Below are 19394 nucleotides of genomic sequence, written 5' to 3'. Positions count from 1 at the left end.
AAACATTACATACCTTTTTCAACACATCTAAAAATATACAAAAAAATAATTACATGTTGTATACTCGATACAACAGCAATAAAATTATTTGATGGACTTCAAAGCATTCAGAAACATAGCAGGTGACACATAAAAGTTTTAACCGATCACATAGGAAAAGTAATGATTCATTTATATTTTAATGTTATAGTCCACATCACAATACATATGTCCGATGTTATTACGTATTGTAATGAAAACTGAGCAACGCATCCGCCGACAACTCAACAAGAACAGAACATTATAAATTCAAATACAACAAAGTTATTCAAAAATTTAAGATTAACTTCGCAATTAAAAGACAACAACAATTGAAGGTTGAAAATTCAAAAAAAAAGATGGCCGCCAATGCTAAATACCACCTGTCAACTGTCAACCACTTTATTTAGACCTCTAGTCGTCAAACAACACTTAATATTCAAGGGCCATCTCAAGATTGTAATACAATTAACACTAACAATCAAAAAACAGCACTCGCTACCCACCGATTATGAGACATCGATACATGAATCGATTAATTCGCTCGTAAAGGTTACGTAGCAAAAAGAATCGAAACTACACCCATGTTATTAATTACTAAATTGTTTATCAATCATAATTAATGCACACATGATAAATATTCGCGACTCTTTACTGAGAAAGGGGTAATTTGTTATATTTCTACATAATTATGGGGTGTTTTTAAAGGCCATTATTACAATAAATTCGGTTGCAGTAAAACAAATAACAAAATGGCTTCTAGTACATTAAAATGCCATCGTGACACAAGTGGTGCTGTTTTAATGAATACCTGATATTATCCTAGACAAGGTAACAGAGAGTCTAACACCTTGTTACTTAGATAATAGGATTTACACCATAAAATAATTTAATAGATGGAAAAAGAGAAATAGAAGCCAAAGAAAATTGAACGACAATTTTGAGTATCCTGCATAACTTTATTAAAGCTTTGGTATTTTTTTCAAGCTAAACTGGTCAATGTTTACGAAATTACAGACAGAAATACACAGACAAGAGTAGAATGTACTAAAAGTTTTTTTTTTTAATTCTTTCAAACAAGCCCAATTTCTAATAAGGCCACAAAAACTATCAAAAATATTACTCGATCTTAGAAACACCTTAACACAAAATACCAAAAATATACCGTATCTAAAATATATCACCAAAATTCCTACAAGATATCCAAACCTGTGATAGCTAGGTACATAATAACATGCGCTGCGTGCGCGCAGACCTCGCTGTTATGGCCGGCGGTCAGCTAATTTCTTACCATCTGATAACAGCCCGTGATCTGAACGTAATACGATATTCACGACGACCAATGAAGCGGTAGATGGGGACAAATCATGTTGGTATTTAATTTTATAAATATAGTTTTTTGTTTAATACATAGAAGGATTGAAAAGGAAAACTTATTAATAGTAAATTACTTAAAAGAAATAAAATAATAACTGAGCCAAGATAAAAAGCTAACCTTGTGACAGAAAAACTGAATTTATTTATTTATTAAAAATGCTTAATATGAAGTCTAGGAATAATGAACTTTGAACGTCAAGACCTCTTGGTCCAGAAACCTAAAGCAGTTCTTAAACCCAAGAAGAAATAATTTTTGAAACAAAAATTATTATGAGTGTCTATGGCTGATAAGTATTATCTAACTGAATACATAAGGAAACTCAAGGCAAAACCAAGAAATACATAACAAAGAATATCAAAGGAAGATCCATAACTGAATACCACTTAACACCCAGCAAGAATTATTTGAAAAAAAAAAGGTTTTCTCACGGAAAAATTCAAAAGGAGTGAGTGACAGCGTGATACGAGCTGAGCAATATCCAAATATGGTGCAAATGGCGTAAAAACTAGTAATTGAATTCCAAGCTTATTGGTTTCACAGTAAAAACTAATAACACACTATAGGACTTCTTGTTTGTGAGTTTTTTAATGGGGTTCGTGACGTAGGAATAAAATTTGTAACCGAGAGCTCTCTCGGATGGATGATGATTTAAACTAAAACTTATTAGAGGAATCAAGGAGTTATGAATTGAGTGTCGAGATAGAGAGAGCCCTGATCTAAAATGAATCTTTCTTTTTTATTTTTGTAAGTGGACTCCTTCGAACTTTGGAGTTAAAAGATTGTGCAATAGTATCAGAGAATCTTTATTATTAGAGAATAAAGTCTGTCCTGGAGTCCTATTTTGTGAGTTTTTTTTTGGCATTGCGCTTACCTATCTATCTATGTTTACATAAATGCACTTTGCACAACTACACGTTTTGAAATATTCATGTAACGTTCCCCTAAGTTGTGTGGCAAGAAGCTAATTTAACAAGTACATTATTTTTTCTTTATTTGATCGTTAAACTGAATTCAGAGCATAATTGTGGTCTTGATCTTTTGAATTGATACAGACTAAAGCATCAATAATAACGCAGTATAATAGAAAATATTCTTATTAAATGGGGGTAGGTTAATACGATATTAATGCAAATTATAGATTAAAGAGCATATTCCATCAATCAACACAAGAGGCCATGTACCCACTAATAGATTATTAACTCTGTCGAAAAATTGAAGCGTAATGAAAAAATAATTTAACATGATTTATAGCTTACTCAGGGGTCCGCAAATTGCAGCCAGTTTGGGACATTTAACTTAAGTGCTGCGTACGCGCATGATACGTTAATTTTCGAAAAAAGAACGAGGAAATTATTTGCGAGCAAAATGGCGCGATGTATTCCGAGAGCAACCGATAATGATTGATTTTTATAAATACAGGGCGGTTGGCGCCTGCGCAGTAGATGTTAGCTCGGCGGAGATATAATTTATCTTTTCTGTTGTATTGGGTGGCAATAATGTCGAACCGGTGTCAGTTGTCTGCACCTCAATGTGGAACGGGTAGAAACGGCCGCGGGGTAACTTTTAATTTATTGAATTTTAATGTCGCTACATAATTATAGGACAGAGAAAAACAAGCAAGTTGAATCTTAATCATCACTGGAATAATATTGGGTCTATGTATAATGACCACTGCGTTTTACAATCAATACTACATACAAAGTTGCGGAACGATGATATGTTTCAGACTGCACGCAGAATTACAAGAAGGATAAAACTGTGGTAGGGACATAAACGTGCCCCAGATACGAAGAATAGCAGATACAGTATATTCCTAAATCATTAATTCTATTTTATTTTAAGGTTTCCTACATTATCATTTCACACCTACGAAGATTTCATCTCAAACCATCATTAACTTTTAATTATTAAAAAATGGTTAACAACGTGCCATTTAAAAAAGCCTGCTAAAACTCAGATAATAGCAATTATAATATTCAAATCTTAATTAAAAAGCGATGAAGACGGTAATAAGGTAAGTAATTATAAAAATTAAAGAATTTTTTGCTAAAACATTTAAGGAGGAAAGATATATCTCCTCTTCCGTCCTTCAATCACCATTTAAGGAGCTCCTTTTGCACCTTTCCGCGGAGTTTTTACAATTTTCCGCGTTAACATAACTTGACCATAACTTAGCAAATAATTAAGTTATAAAACTTTATAGGCCGTTGATACATAATTCAACGGTTAAGTTATAAAGTTCTAGCACATAATTAACTTTAGTATGGACTTGTTTTATTTTGTGTTAAAAATAAAACGAGTTTTTAAGGGGTAACATTTTTTTGGGTATTCATAAATTGTGTGAAAACTCTTGGAACATTATTAAAGTTATCGTTAATCTTCGAAATAAGCTATCGTTTAAAGAGGAACAAATATCTGATGCATGCAAGGCTTAAAACCAAACTCTTTTGTTGAAAAACCTTAATTCCTTTGAGCCGTACTCCTATTTTATAAAACTTTTCGTAGTCATTTATTTATTTAGAACATATAATTTACATTTTTAAATATTAAATATAAAAATAAAAAACATTTAAAAATATAAAAAATAGGTTGCCACCGATATCGGGCACAGGGTCCAAGGTACCGGTGGTTAGGGTCCCAGAGACAGAAACCTCCTCACAATACGTGCCGTATCAAGGAGTACTGCCTTCTGAATCAGTCCCTTGATCCAGCCGCCCAACGAGAGCCTCCTGAGGTGTTCGTCGAGGCTCTTGGCTATTAAACCATTGGCCGTAACGACAATCGGCACAACAACAGCCGTGTCGACACTCCACATGGCGACAACCTCGTGCGCTAAGTCGAGATACTTTATTTGTTTCTCTTTCTCAGCTTTCACAAGGTTCTCGTCATGCGGAACGGCGACATCGACTATCATCGCGCGGCGCGCTAATCGATCTATCACCACAATATCAGGCTTATTGGCTACAATAGTCCTGTCAGTGATGATAGATCGATCCCAGTACAACGTGATATGGTCCTTTTCGAGAACTGGGTCGGGCGCATACTTGTAGTACGGTACCTCAAGGTCTACAAGGTTGTATTGCAGAGCAAGCTGCTGGTGGATGATCTTGGCCACTTGGTTATGCCTGTGCAAATATTCACCGTTAGCCAAACGAGAACAACCAGATATAATATGTCTGATAGACTCACCCGGATGGTGACATGCCCGACATATGTCAACCGTCCCGTCTTTCATAATATACCTCCGGTAGTTATTCGTCAGGATAACTTCGTCCATAATTGCACATACAAACCCTTCGGTTTCTCCAAATAGGTCACCGAAGCGTAGCCAAGCTACGGACGCATTGAAGTCTACATCGGGGCTATGAAGAGCCCCGAAGAAGCGTCCGTGTAGCTGTTTGCTCTGCCATACCCCCTTGCGATCATGGGTAGATAGTACCACAGGTCTGCGCCAGTTCTCATTTGCCAACGATAGCGGGGTGAGTCCTTTGTCCACTGCTACCATATCACGATGCACACCCACGTCGCTTTTGAGAAGATATTCTCTGAGACTGCACACCTCGCGGTTGTGGAGCGTCTTTGCATTTAAAAAGCCTCGGCCTCCACATTTCCGTGGGATGTACAGTCTCATCACCGACGATCGTGGGTGATGCATTCGTTCTGCGGTCAGCAGTGTGCGGACTCTCCTATCCAAGGCATCCAATTCAGTTTGAGTCCATTTGAGTATGCCGAAGGAGTACATCAGGACTGGCATGACCCAACCATTATAAAACTTATTATTAATATGTATAAAATGCTAATATGAGCTTATTTGTTTAGTTTGTAGGCAAAAATGGATAAACCGATTTATATAAAATTCAAGCTAGGTACAAGCTCTCTTCTCGAGGATGTGCAAAGCATAGTTCCCTCTCCCATATAGCATTTTAAACGAAGTTTCAATAATATTCAAACAACTTCACTTAGTCCCAAGAAAATCGATTTTGAATAAAATATGCAAAATACGCAGATAGCCATATTAATATACCTACACACAACTTGTCTCATGCGGGATTCAAACTCACGACCTCCAGCGTAGTATCCATATACACTACCCACTACACCATTAGGTGGTCATTAAAAAGACAGCTCCAATAGATTAGTACTAATGTTTAACATTAATATTATACAACCTTATTACGTGTGACATTTGTTCCTACGATAGCACCTGCAATGTCTATCAGTAATTGCTATTGATGTCAAACGATTCGTGAAGTGAAATAATTATGAAAGTACATAGTCGATGTAAGGTAATAAGAAAGCTTTTGAATATTCAAAATTAAGCTCACAGAAAGTAGGTAAAGATATTAATATTTTAAGCTGAGTCTGTTTGTTTGGTTGTACTAATATCTGGACCTACTTGTCCGAATGATTGTTGTCATTGTTGTCCTATGAGTCAATCTTAGGATCTATTTATTGGCCCCATTTTAACCGACTTCCCAAAAAGGAGGTTCTCAATTCGACCGTTTTTTTTTGTCAGTGTTCGATACTTAGCTCACTTATCAAGCCCGCCTTTTAGCCCGGTGCGCGAAATAGTTCCCAAATCATTTTTTTCCGCCTCCTCTTTCAGTCAATTTTGCAAAATGCCACATTTGAAATTGAAATGTTACAATTAAAACATTTGTAACATCAGATAACATTCTTTAAAATTAATTGAATTCTAATCATACAAAATTTTAGAATAAATATGCAATAAACTTGATATAGGCGCCACCTGCCTATATTTAGATACGTACAGGTTAGAATTATGTATTTACAATAATATGCGCATTGAAACCATAACACTATGATAATGTAACAAACGTGTGAATATCTGACTACACCTGTTTAATTGATTTTAAAAGGAATCTATTGCATAGATAAACCGAAACAAAAGAAAGCTTCCGAGAAAGTAAGTGACCGTTTTATTTCAGCAGAAGGTTGATTTTTGGTTCGGGGTCGAAAAATAGGGTCGAAGAATTCTTTATAAGATCCGAGTTTTCGTCTCTTGTTCTGGATCAACTGAACCGACCTTGATGACTCTTTTACCAACCGATAGCCACTCTGTCACAGAAAACATAAGAAAGTATAACCCTGTTATAGTAATCTGTGGTATAACAGAGATGGAATTATGTTTGTGCTACCTTTTAAATTGAATGGCGTTTCAGTATTCGATCAAAATATTATATTTACCCCTAGTCCGGAAGTAGAACTTTCAACTCGGAAGTGAAACTCATTGAGTTACTAACCTGAGTAATTAGATTCTTAATCTTACATTGAATAAATCACATCAAAATCAAAACATTCATTTGACAAATAAAAACAGTAGAGATCCTATCATATCAATCACCATACGACTTTGAAAACACAATTTCAAAAGTATGCTACACCAATATTGAAAGTCTTTGTCTCAAATGGGCTTTGGTTGCGCCAACCGTGCGGCTTCACATAATTCCGCGGTGACCCTAACCCTCACTTAACCGGATCCGATGACCATTTTGACCGGCTGTTGTTAGGGTTGAACGGTTATGCAATATTAATTTCAATAATGATACACACTCTGATTTTTTAACTTAGATTTTTATTTTATTTTTATTTATAGTTCATGTACACAGATACACACAGAATACAGAAAAGACGAAAGATAGAACACATAGCACATAGGCACAGCCTTTACCATATTTTTGAAAATAAATATTTTAGCATGTCACGAAGATAAAAATAAAAAATTTATTTATTTATTTGTAGCTAGATTTAAAGTATTAATTTTATTTATCTACAGAAACAAGTAACAACATTTTTTACATATTGCAAACTTCATCTGTATTAATCATAACTTATTCAATTGGTTCTTGTCATACTATTTTACATTTCTGAGTAGTCGAATGTAACTCTATGAGTCTGTCTTACACGCCAAAGTTACTGAACCTGAAAGTACACAGGCGAAACCGTAGGGAACAGCTAGGTTTCTATATATATTTTTTTAAATTTAATCCGTTTGGTGACAGCCCTGAACATCGTTCCCATTGTTATCTAAGCCACAAAGTAAGCTATCCCGTGACCGCGAGGGTTGTCCCCGCAATTGAATATCAATCACCATTTGTGTAATATATTGTGTTCTGATTTTTTATTTCTAAGCAATATAATTTTTAAATCTCTTACCAAAGAAAATCATTTTCAGAAGTTATAAGTGGATATTATTTCCAAATAATAATTGTGTGTGAAGAAAATGGACATGATTCTGAAGAGCAGCCCGAATGACCGATTTTTATAACCTGCATACTTGTTTGTTCTTGAGAACCTTATCCCTCATCATTGCCAGGTTTATATTCAACGTATTTTATTCACTTGATACCTATACTTCCCAGATTCTAAAACTGCAAATCTAATTATCATCCAGAAGTTATATATAGTCCTTGCAATTGCTACTTGGAACCACAATATATTTTAATTCAATAATTGCTAATTAGACGTAGTGTCTAATTACGTAGTATTAATTATCTCACACAAAGAAATTAAAAAGAGTCCAATTAAAAATCCCTATGACATGTATACCTAACTCTACCATATAAATCTATTGTTATCAAACTAAAGGCAAAGGTAGGTTTACCTTATCCAAACTTAATGTTTTAATAGTAAATTGGTCAGCCACACTTAAAGGATTAGTAAGGAAGGATGTATATTTTGCATTTTGACGCCCAGATTATAATATTAAGATATTATAGTGGTCAGTTTAGTTAGCTTTATTGGACATCCCTTCGTTATTTGTTTTGGATTACAATACCTATATTGGATTTGTATAGGTTAAGCTTGATGTAAGATTAAAGCTTCGTCTCTTTGGTCAAAAGGTATAACCTAACTACGTACATAGGCATACAGGCATACTACCTATACCTAGTAATTGACCTGTATTCAAATTCTTCAATTTGAATGAGGTACTTACCGATCAAAATAAACAATAAATAATAAAACCAATAATTTTTCAATTGTAATTAGAAAAGTTATGGGTTATGGTGATTATAGCGAAAAATTGAATTATGGGTTGTTATTTTGGTTTTAATAGTAGGAAGCGTTATGAAACAAATTACCTGTCTGACCAACATAACGCGTCGTCCCGATACCTGAAAACAATAATAATATTTGTTCGTAAATTAAAAACAATAACAAAACTTAAAATCTAAAAATGGTTCTAAGTCCGACAATTTTCATTAATTATTTTGTGCAAAAAGTGTATGGATGAGTTGTATAACGGTATATAACGATAACCAAACCATAACCAGCCACGAAATGGTCGCCCATTGGTCAAATCGGCGACTTGACAACTGAAATTGGTTCAGATATCGTTATAATTTGCATTAAACTGTGCAACTAAGTCCTAAAGATAATCCACGCGTGTTTACTTTCAACGATTTAGAAAATGTTTAGCCCATAGCTATGTTAAACATACATTTACATATACTATGTAAAAACATAGTTGAGTCAGTTGACTCATTATTGATCGAGATATTGACAATACCTAGATGTACTGGCTCACACCTAGACGGTCTAAGAAGTAGAGTAAATGGAAGTGGCCTGTACACTGTACATGAATTAGAGTACACTTCAACCACGCTCAGAAATAATGAAAATTTCTATGCTTGCTCAAGTACCTAGCCAATAGGGGCGTTACAATTACGTAATTTAAATTCTATGACACATTGAAAAACGTATTTAGGTATTAGTAGTGAAGAAAAGGATTTTTTTTTTAATGTTGTTTTCATGTACGCTAATTATGTTGTAATACTAATCGACAAAAACTCCCATTTGTTTCTGATGCACCGTTTATAAGTAAAACTGTCTTGATTCTGCTCCTGTCAAACCGATCTCTCTCCTAAATGACAAATCTCTCTCCTAAATGATGTATTATCTGTACTTTTAAATTCTCCACATTCTACATAACCATTAACGGAGTATCTCTTCCATTCTCAATACATTCTTGAATTAGAGCATTTCCCAGTGATCCGACCTCCCGCGCAAAGTATGAATTATTCACGACGGCGAGTACTCGACGCCTACATTATTAATAACTGACTAGCTTCGGTATGAAGGTTGTAATGGCTGTTATTTCTGACTTTTTCAGGTATAAGGCTTCTAATGTATAGATTGGGTGTTGTTACGAGTTGGTAAGGAACTACTGAAATTGTAAAAATTCAGGCTGAACGAGGACCGAAACTACTTATCTAGTCTAAACGTTTTTGCAAATACCTAAAAAAGACGATAACAAAATAGTTCAACTAATTTGGAAATTAGCTTTCATAAGCAAACAAAAATGGTATTTATTATTCATTCATTTATTTGGTTCATAAATAACAATGTCAATAATGAACAAGAAATAAAAAAAAATAAGTTAAAATCAATTGGGTGACAGCTTTCCTTAAAAAGGAATACATTAAACTGATTTTTGTAAGTTTTCTTCCATTCATATTTAAGACATAGACATTGTCTCCTGAAAGCTGCCAGCAACTTTAATCTCCCTAGCAACTTAAACCATAGACAACAAAACCATTAACTCCACAACCTCGTCTTACCCATTAACTAGAAACTCCTTTGAGTTAAACTATAAAGTTAACAATACTAAGATAACCAGAGAAATCGCTTGTACCAGTTAAATCTGCACAATAAGTTCTGCACCTCACCCATTGAGTGCGCATACGCACAGTTTACGTCAATAGAATATTGTCTATGGTCCATTAGGGGACATTGGACTGTCATGGTAATTATTATGGATGGTGCTAGTGAGGAGAAATATTTAGAACGGAATTTAGTTTCAGCTGAAAATGTTAATTTTAGTATCGTAGGGAAAATTGAAGGCAGTTTTTTTTTAAATATTTAAGCACATGTATGGATGCATATATCTCAAATAGGTTAACAAGTTCTAAAAACAGATAGATGGAAATTAAATAATTGTGAAAGCACCTCAAACATTCAAATTATTATCTTCCACTTCATTGGGAAGTCCGACTTTACCAAATTAAATTATCAAATAATTTTATCACTTTGTATTTGCAAAATTTTAAACAAAATTCGTTTGTCATAAATTACTCCCCCTACCAAAATAAAATCAATGCATCTCTCTTCTTTGCTCATAAAACCATAAATTCACACCAAAAAAACAAATATTTCCACACATACCGTTGTAAAGTTCTCATAAGTTTGTCTATTGCCAATATGGCGCATGTTGTTCCCGCGCTTTTTAATAAAACACGGCTCTGCCCGATATTGCTGACAATAATATAGAAGATGGTTGATCGCACCGCTAAGGCTTATTAAATCGTGATGAAATTTTATATTAAATAGAGATATGCAAGGTATTTTCTTTACTAAAAAAAGTAGATAGGCAATCTTTATGTATTCATATTTTTTGTTAAATCTTCACAGCACCAAATACCGCTAAGACCGGTGTTTTTTGTTCAGCAGTTCCGAATATAACAATCTATTACGATGGATTTCTATAACCGATCTATTCACAGTTTCGGCATTAGAGGTTGAATTTTAACAGTAGCCCCATTCAAGTTATGTCCAATCCCTAACCGCTAACCTTACTTTTTTTCAGATAGGTATACCATAAATAAATGCTTCAATAGGCGTTATCAGAAAATTCGAGAACTAATTCGATATCCTAGGAATCCCAATAACGAATTAATTCATCGAACATAAATTATTTATCTAAATCACCAAACATCTGAAATGCGAGCAACGATATCGCAATTTTCAAATTGAATGTAGAACGAAGTCTCATTCTGCAACCGTTCGGAATCGCATTCAAACTCACAAGGTGTTATTCTACAACGTGTTCCTAAACGAACATAAAAAGTAATAGAATTCGGTTTAGGAACGCTGTATTCAGCCAGGGCTGTCAAAAGGAGAATGATTGAAAAAAGTTTGCTATCACAATGCATCGTGATTTGAAACAATGGATGAACTTAAAATCTGGTCCAATCAAAAATGTTTTTGGTGTAATTAAAAGTTAAATCGATGTTTTAGAAGTTATTTGGTGTAATTAGAGATTATAAGAGAGATTAAGAAAAACATATAGAAGTCAGAATGAGAAAATTAAGTTTTATTCCTTATAGGTATCGGATAAATCGTAAGATAAAGCTAAAATAAAAAAGTCACCTTGCTCATAAAACTGCAAATTATAATCAACTTAGTGAATTAGGTTAATTTGCTCCTACTAATAAGTATATGCAACTGCAACTGGTTGAGACCAACCTGTTTGCAGATATGCAATAATAACTAGTTAATGAGATATTAGATGCAGAATATTTTATAAGTTCTCGAAGCGATAACTGTTGTCTCATTAAACAAATATTATTTGCTATCATTTAATAAATTAAACAGACATATATTACATATACCTATTACCTATAAGGTACGTATTGTGCCAGTTTTCATCATCACCCTCCAACCTTTAAAAATAACCTAACTTAACTCATTTTTTTTCTTTTATATTTCCACACAATCCATCAATTTTCTTCATATTCAAATTCATTCAAATTCAAATAGCCTTTATTACTGATAATGATATTATCACATAAATACATTTAATTTCTACGTAATTTCCTTATTTTATTATAATTTGTATTATAACATTTTCATAGTACAATTAATAAAAACAAAATGCCTTCACAGATTATAAAAGTCATTTCCAACGTTAAAAACTTCAATTCTAAATTCAAATGCTAATTTTCTAAGATGGCGTCCCTATCCCGTGCAATTGTCAACAGCCGTCGAACGCTTTGCATTTTATAACATGTTCCCGAACGTTTTGTCGAGACTGTAATGATGAACATCAATTTTTACTGAGACCTATCAATTTTCGTTCAACAATGTTCAATGGGTTCGCCGTTTTCAGTGTTAGCAGAAGTTTTAGCAGTAAACGACTGCTGTAAAGTTTGGATTCAATTTTTATTGGGTCTGTTTAAATCATAATTTAGGACACAATTTTGAAATGTAGAATTACTTTATCGTGTGTGTTTAATTTATTTATCGTGTAACATTTTATTATATGTATTTAAAAAAGTGTTCAGACAATCTGATTAAACAATTTTATTTTTTAAATCAATTGGGAAATCTGTACATTATAATACGTTCAACAGTGATCGTTCTATGCCCGATATGGTGATGATAACTATAGCATTTTATTTCTGAGACAGACTTTTATAACACTTTCTAAACTTGCCAAATAATTTCACCATTCTTGTAAAAAATACCAAAATTCGTCCACTTCTATCACCATAACTCCTTCAAAAATCATTTTCCCCATCAAAAACCTTCACTAATCCCCGTAACCGACAGAACCGCACTAAAACGGTTAATTACCATTAACCCCTGACCCGAGCCGTCCCGAGCGCCCCCGAAGTTTGTTTGCCGAACAACAAACTCGAAGCTATAGAAGGCACGTGACGTCTAATTCTAAACCCATGAAAATGGTTTGTGGGATATTATTTTGGTGTATATGGGAATATAGGAAGAAAATGTAAATACTTACCTACATTATAAATTACCTAATTAAATAGGCAATTTCAGACTTGCATTGTTGCCAATACTTATAGGACTGAGAATAAGACCTGGGATTATATTTGATTTTACTCGCCATAACAGTTAACTAATAAAAACTGACATTATAACGCAATTGCTGAAAAATTGCGTTTTTCAGGTAGTGTTTTCAAAAACACGACACGAACTACCTAAAAATTGTAGTCCATATCTTACATCTGAACTTCACAAAACAAAACATCCAATTTCACGGCAAACGTAACATCTTAACGTCATCCTATCGTCATGTTCCAAATTTAAATTTTCAAATTCGGAACACGTTTGTCTCGTTGACAACACGCGTGTAGGTTTATTGCATAAAATTACAATAATGTACGACAGAGGGCGCCAATGTCCGCCATTATTGTTACACGTCGTTTTATTAAAACAATTAGGTATGTGTTTAATTGATAAATGGGGGTTATTTGTTGTTTTTTTAAATAGGGGGACCACCTTCCAGGAAAATATTAGGTACCTACCTAGGTTCTTAATTTACTTTATAATCAATTACTTCTTATTTTTTTATAATTAATATTTCCTTGTATTTTGTACCTAACGTGATACGTGAAGAAAAGTCAGGGTTTGCAATCTACTATAGTACTTCAAAATACGACCTATCTATACAATGTTCTCTATGCTTGAGTACTACCGCATAAGTACTTACTAGAAATTCGTTCATTACTTACAAGAACTTTCGATTTTACAGGTCAATTACTTTCCAATTGTAAAATATCTAATCCGGTATATCTTAAACTTTATGATTTATGGATTTGAAATTGAATTTATATCGGTTTGAAAGAAATAGAACGTTTCAGTTTCATATGACGGAAAACTGTGGAAAACTTCAAAAGGAAAAACACTTTCTATTAAAAAAAAACAGGCTGCGATAGTGAATAAAAGGCATTTACTGAATATTTGTAAAAAGTATGTTATGTCATTAAAAAATCTTATTCCCAAGTATCCATAAAACATAACATTTCCCTAGCCATAGACAAGTAAACTGACACATGTAAAACTAAAACAAACATACATTTGCGTCGGCCAACACTCCCGCGCAGCTAAGTGTTACACTCTGTGATTACAACGAAACGCAATTAGCCACCAATTACTGCGCGCGCGCCGATAAGATAAAGATAAATATTCTAAAAGATACCTGACACCTACTTAGTGGACTTGATTTAGCAGTAAGTTGCTAGCTTCGAGGTTTTACTATTGTCTTTGGGCCATATCTTTCTGTATTCTTTTAGGTACTTGAAAAGTTACATTTTATGATTCCTGAATTAAGTAATGTTACTTGGTTTCGATCCCTGTAAAGCTCGTAATATTGAATAAAAATCTACGAATGCGAATAAAAATAAAAATATTTTTTGCAATATCCGTGTATTATTTTACACATACCTAAGTAGATTTCAGTTTCAAGAAAGCATAATATAGACTACATATACTACACTAACATTTTTTGCAGACAAAAGTTTCACGGCAATTTAATTACATGTAATTTGCCTACATCCTACATCCAAATGAAATAATTTATCGAGTCAATAATGCATCTATTCAAACATACTTCTAACGATGGTCATATGTCCTAGCTTGCGACTATAAAAACCACTGCACACATCATATAACAAGCAACCACAATCTAAAAACCAGTAAACAATAAGCTCACTCCAAAACAAAGTTACTGCGGTCAATAGTCATATCATGTACGTACTTACGTAATTTTCAAGCAAAACCACAGGAACATGTATAGTCAATTGTATTACTGAACAACAGTACTGTTCATTGAGAATAAAATTAGTAGCGGAGGTGCCATAACGGAAAATCTCCTAAGAAAAGTAGCGCGCCAAAATGCGGGTGTGCGGGGGACGAGGAACGTTACTGTCACCGCGTTCTTTGAAACCCGCCCATATTCTGTAATACCAAAAATCGTTGACAGATGTCCGAAAGAACCCGAACACCTCGTTTGTTCACTCATAACTGATTGTTTTGCCCACTGTACGTATTTGACCTAGTAGAAGGCGCCTGACCTACCTGCATTGTGATCCTTCCTTACTCCATGGTACTGTTGCTGTTGCAAGATATGATAACGGTAGCTACCGGTTGTTCAGCGATTGCTAAAGGAATGCGTTCTGTGATAGATCTGATTTAAGGGAAACGAAATTTGATTTTTTCGTATTCGTTTTCATTATTTACTGTTTTTTTGATAAATTAGGTTTTATTAATTAGTCTTTCCTTGATCAACCTTCTTCTTTCCTAATTTATATTCAGACTGAAATTGAGAAATACAGATAGTTTAAAGGTGGTACAAAAAGCCCTTGATATTTTTTATTGGGTATTATTACATTACACCTTAAGAACCTACTGTATTCATGTGCAAATAAATACTTTGACTTTGACTTTTGTGATTTTCGGATTTTCGGCCTACTTTGAATAAATTATTGTTTATCTTCATCTTTTTTGTGGTTTCATATTATTTTTCAGACCTGATTGACAGCCACTATAGGTCATTATATAAACAAAAAAATGTATCAACCTGTCCTACAAAGAGACATTCTGTTATTAGTTTATTAGTGTTATTATCCCAGTAGGAAGAGCCTTAGACTCTGCGCCCAAAAAAAGAGGGGAACTTTGGCAGAAAAAAAATGCATATATATATGTACACTTGAAATAATTTTCGAATGATACACCAAAAAAAAAAGTTTTCATACCTTCCTCAGTTTTATGGCTCCTAACCCTATCATTACAAGAACCTAGAAGCTTGAATCTAACAACCGTTTCTCACATCCGCCTTCCATAACAGTGTTAAAACTAAAATAATTCTCTGCTAGATTACCGCGAAGGTGCAATCAATAATTTCGTATCAATGGCCGACCGTCGTAAACCCACGGAGTAAAGAAAGACGAACGGAGATACCCTAATGGAGGTGGGTCAGGCGTCTTCTTCTAGGTCAAATACGTGCCCTGGGCATGACCAAAACGATCAGTTTCGAGTGAACTAACGAGGTGTTCGGGTTCTTTGGGACATCTGTCAACGATTTTTGGTGTTATAAAAAATGGGCGGGTTTCAAAGAAGGCGTAAAAAGGCGGAGACAGTAGCGTTCCTCGTCCCCCGCATTTTGGCGCGCTACTTTCTTAGGAGATTTTCCGTTATGGCACCTCTGGTAGTAATTTTGTTCTCCGTGTATTAACCAGTCGTTATTAGTAAAGAAAAACAATAACTGTACACGTATGATTATATGGTGTCGTTCTTACAAGAATTGTGGGGATAAGGCCATGTTGATACTTTTTTTTCTGTAGTGGTTCGGCCTTTTTTCTTTGGTTATTGGCTTTATGTGTCCTGTTTTCTGTGGCCTACATGAGTGATGCTATTTTTATAGAAAAAATATGTCTCTTGATTTTGAACAGTTTTTTTGTCTATAACAGGAATGAAAATGGACTTTTGGTATTGTTTTTGCCTTTTCAGTATTTAAATTCCAGATTTAAGATTTTATTGTATTAGCTAGGTATACCATAAAACAACGAATTGAGAGTACATAAACATAATCATCTTAAAAATTATTTGTAATACTATAAAAATAAATCCTAAAAAGAAAAGCTAATCCACAATATTCCCAACAGTATCAAGTTTACGCGTTCGCGGCGTAAAATCACAGTCGACGATATAATTCTCATAATCCAGTGCGCGCGCGCACTCAACATAACCTTTCACACCTCGAGTCGTGCGCGCATTGTGAGCGTATCACTTGTGTACGCGACTGTACTTATTAGAGATACCGACGAAATCGTGTGAAGAGTTGTAGCTGTCTGTGATTGTACGGGGAAATGGTAGGTTTTAAAAGCTCAAAAAAAAAAGTGTTATGATCGTCACCTTTTCGGGACGAAAATGTAGGTATATTTCAGAATTAAGTAATTCTGAAATCAGATCCTCTAGAAAAACTAAAAAAAAATAGGGTATCCACACTATAGCCAAAAGCGTAAAATTGCAGTCGACGATATAATTCTCATAATCCGGTGCGCGCGCGCATTCAACATAACCTTTCACACCTCGAGTCGTGCGCACATTGTGAGCATATCACTTGTGTACGCGACTGTACTTATTAGAGATACCGACGAAATATCGTGTGAAAAATGTTGTAGCTGTCTGTGATTGTACTACGAATTGCTAGGATTAATAGATCAAAAAAGTGTTATGGTTGTCATCTTTTCGAGACGAAAATTTAGGTTCATTTCAAAGTTGTGTACTTCTGAAATTATGTCCTTTAAAAATCTAAAAACAAAAGGTAATCCACACTATTGCCAAAAGCGTAAAATCACAGTGGACGATATAATTCTGCGCGCGCGCATTCAACATAACCTTTCACACCTCGAGTTGTGCGCGCATTGTGAGTGTATCACTTGCGTACGCGACTGTACTTATTAGAGATACCGACGAAATGTCGTGTGAAAAATGCTATAGCTGTGTGTGATTGTACCATATTTTGCTCTGTAAGTGTTAAGTATGGTCTAACTTTTCTGGACTAATAACCAAAATCTGACACTTCTTTAGATGTGGTTCCGAATTTGTGTGAAGAAATAGGTCAGTTGGTCCCGTGAGTTCGTCGCTAATGTATTAACTAAACATTAACCCCCTTACTTATAAAATCTCTAATCACCTTCTAAGCAACATTTTAACTAATCACTTCTTAAAGTCTTAAGTAGTGATTAAATGTTAGTTAAGACATGCTTAAGCAACGTTTATAAGTAAGAATTTTCTTAAACATCCCTTAAGTATTACTTATATTTAATTCACGTTTATAAGTAAGGCTGTAGATAGAATTCGCTCTTAGACATTCTAAAGTGAAAGAATTGAGAACCTTTTCCTTTTTGAGAAGTCGGATGAAAAGGTTTTGCAATCTTACGTACATTGACAACTAAAACTGTATTTAAAACTGAATCTAACTTTGTCTGCAGAATTTTATGTAAGCGGAGTTAAAGCTGGGTACTCACTTAGAAGTGTAGCACGTAACGTTCTATTGCGACTGTTAAACGCTTGTAGACTAAAAGTCAGTGACAGAATAACCGTATACTGCAAATTTTTGATTAAGCTTAAGCAGAAATATTTTTTGAAGATTAGTTCTAAAAGCGTTTTCTGCTAATATTGCTATGAGTCATACATTAAATTGGATGTTTATCAATAGTCGTAGGTATCTTTAACCTTCTAGAGTACAACCAGCATAGTGCGAACTATCACACTAACTTTGAAAGTGTAAACTTTGCCCCTAAAACTAAAATTACTGAGAAAGCAGTTCTTATTCACATGTGAACTTTTTTAAATATCCAATACCGTTACGTGTGAGTCAAACAACATAACTTTATTATGAGTTAAGCAAATGACATGGGTTTTTTTTATGGTGACAGAGAAACTTGTAATGAAATGTAACAGTAATGAAACATAGCTATGATCTAGACCTATATTTATCTTCCTAAGGACCTGATACATCTCCTTATCAAATACCTCTCCTATAGGTTAACATTACCTACCTATCTCAATAATTTCAGCAGTAAAGCCATGAGCAAAAATCGCTATGTGAAAAAATCTGACAGACAATCGCAACAAAAACTGTATATATATATTCATTCATTTTCGATCCAAAAATCTCAAACACAGCCGCACACACACGCAGTTAACGCACACATACACATACAAGCACGTATTGGTTGGTTAAATGCTCTAAGATTGCATATCACTTGTAATGTTAGTATGGATTGTTGAAATGTTTAATACTCTTATTGCTCCTTTAGCCTCAGGCATCCTACTGCCGTTTAAGGAAGTTCACTCTTTACCTACATACATACGTATCTAAATAGCAATTTATGTAGGTACATAAAAAGAGTGTGATTTTTATGACTTGATCAAGCTCAATATTATTACATCTCCACATTATCAAAACGAACTATAAAAACAATGAACTCCTAAAATAACTCATTACGCCCAACAAAATACAACAAATAAAATTAGTGACGCGCATAATTTGTGCACACTATTATCGATATCGATAACCATAAAGGTGGTTACATGCTGTCGGTATTTTTAGCCGCGCACAAAACGGCTATAACGCGTCGGTGCAGCCATAAAATAATATTCCTTAATACATTATAATAGTGCTATCCCTGGGTAATGTTCGTAAGTATTGGAATTACAGGGCGGCGAGTTTCTGGCTACATATTGAGTGGGGTGTGGTGCGAGTGACAGGTGAAAGCGTGAATTGAATTGCATTGTTCTTAAAGTTATGCCTCTGGTGAGTTATGTCAGTGTACTGTGGATACACCAATCTAAAATGTTTATTGGGATCAATAGTAGGTAGTCCAGTTAATCTTAAGATGATATAGGAAAATGCAAAGTGTCATTCCCAAATGATGATGTCCTC

The 19394-nt window shown here is 34.3% G+C and overlaps 1 protein-coding gene across 3 annotated transcripts in view; it reads right to left on the bottom strand.

Annotated features, from left to right (window-relative positions):
• Trh (trachealess) overlaps positions 1-19394 on the bottom strand; it is a 165061-nt gene that overhangs the window by 130598 nt on the left and 15069 nt on the right. For all 3 annotated transcript variants that reach the window (XM_064040818.1, XM_064040820.1, XM_064040821.1), the window contains exon 2: positions 8500-8532. In XM_064040818.1, the coding sequence (XP_063896888.1) occupies positions 8500-8532 (33 nt within the window). The remainder of the gene's footprint in view (positions 1-8499; positions 8533-19394) is intronic.

Source organism: Helicoverpa armigera, chromosome 23, assembly GCF_030705265.1.
Source record: "Helicoverpa armigera isolate CAAS_96S chromosome 23, ASM3070526v1, whole genome shotgun sequence".
NCBI classification, from domain to species: Eukaryota; Metazoa; Arthropoda; class Insecta; order Lepidoptera; family Noctuidae; genus Helicoverpa; species Helicoverpa armigera.
The sequence above is the reverse complement of the archived record's forward strand: the minus strand, read 5'-3'. Positions and strand labels throughout refer to the sequence as shown.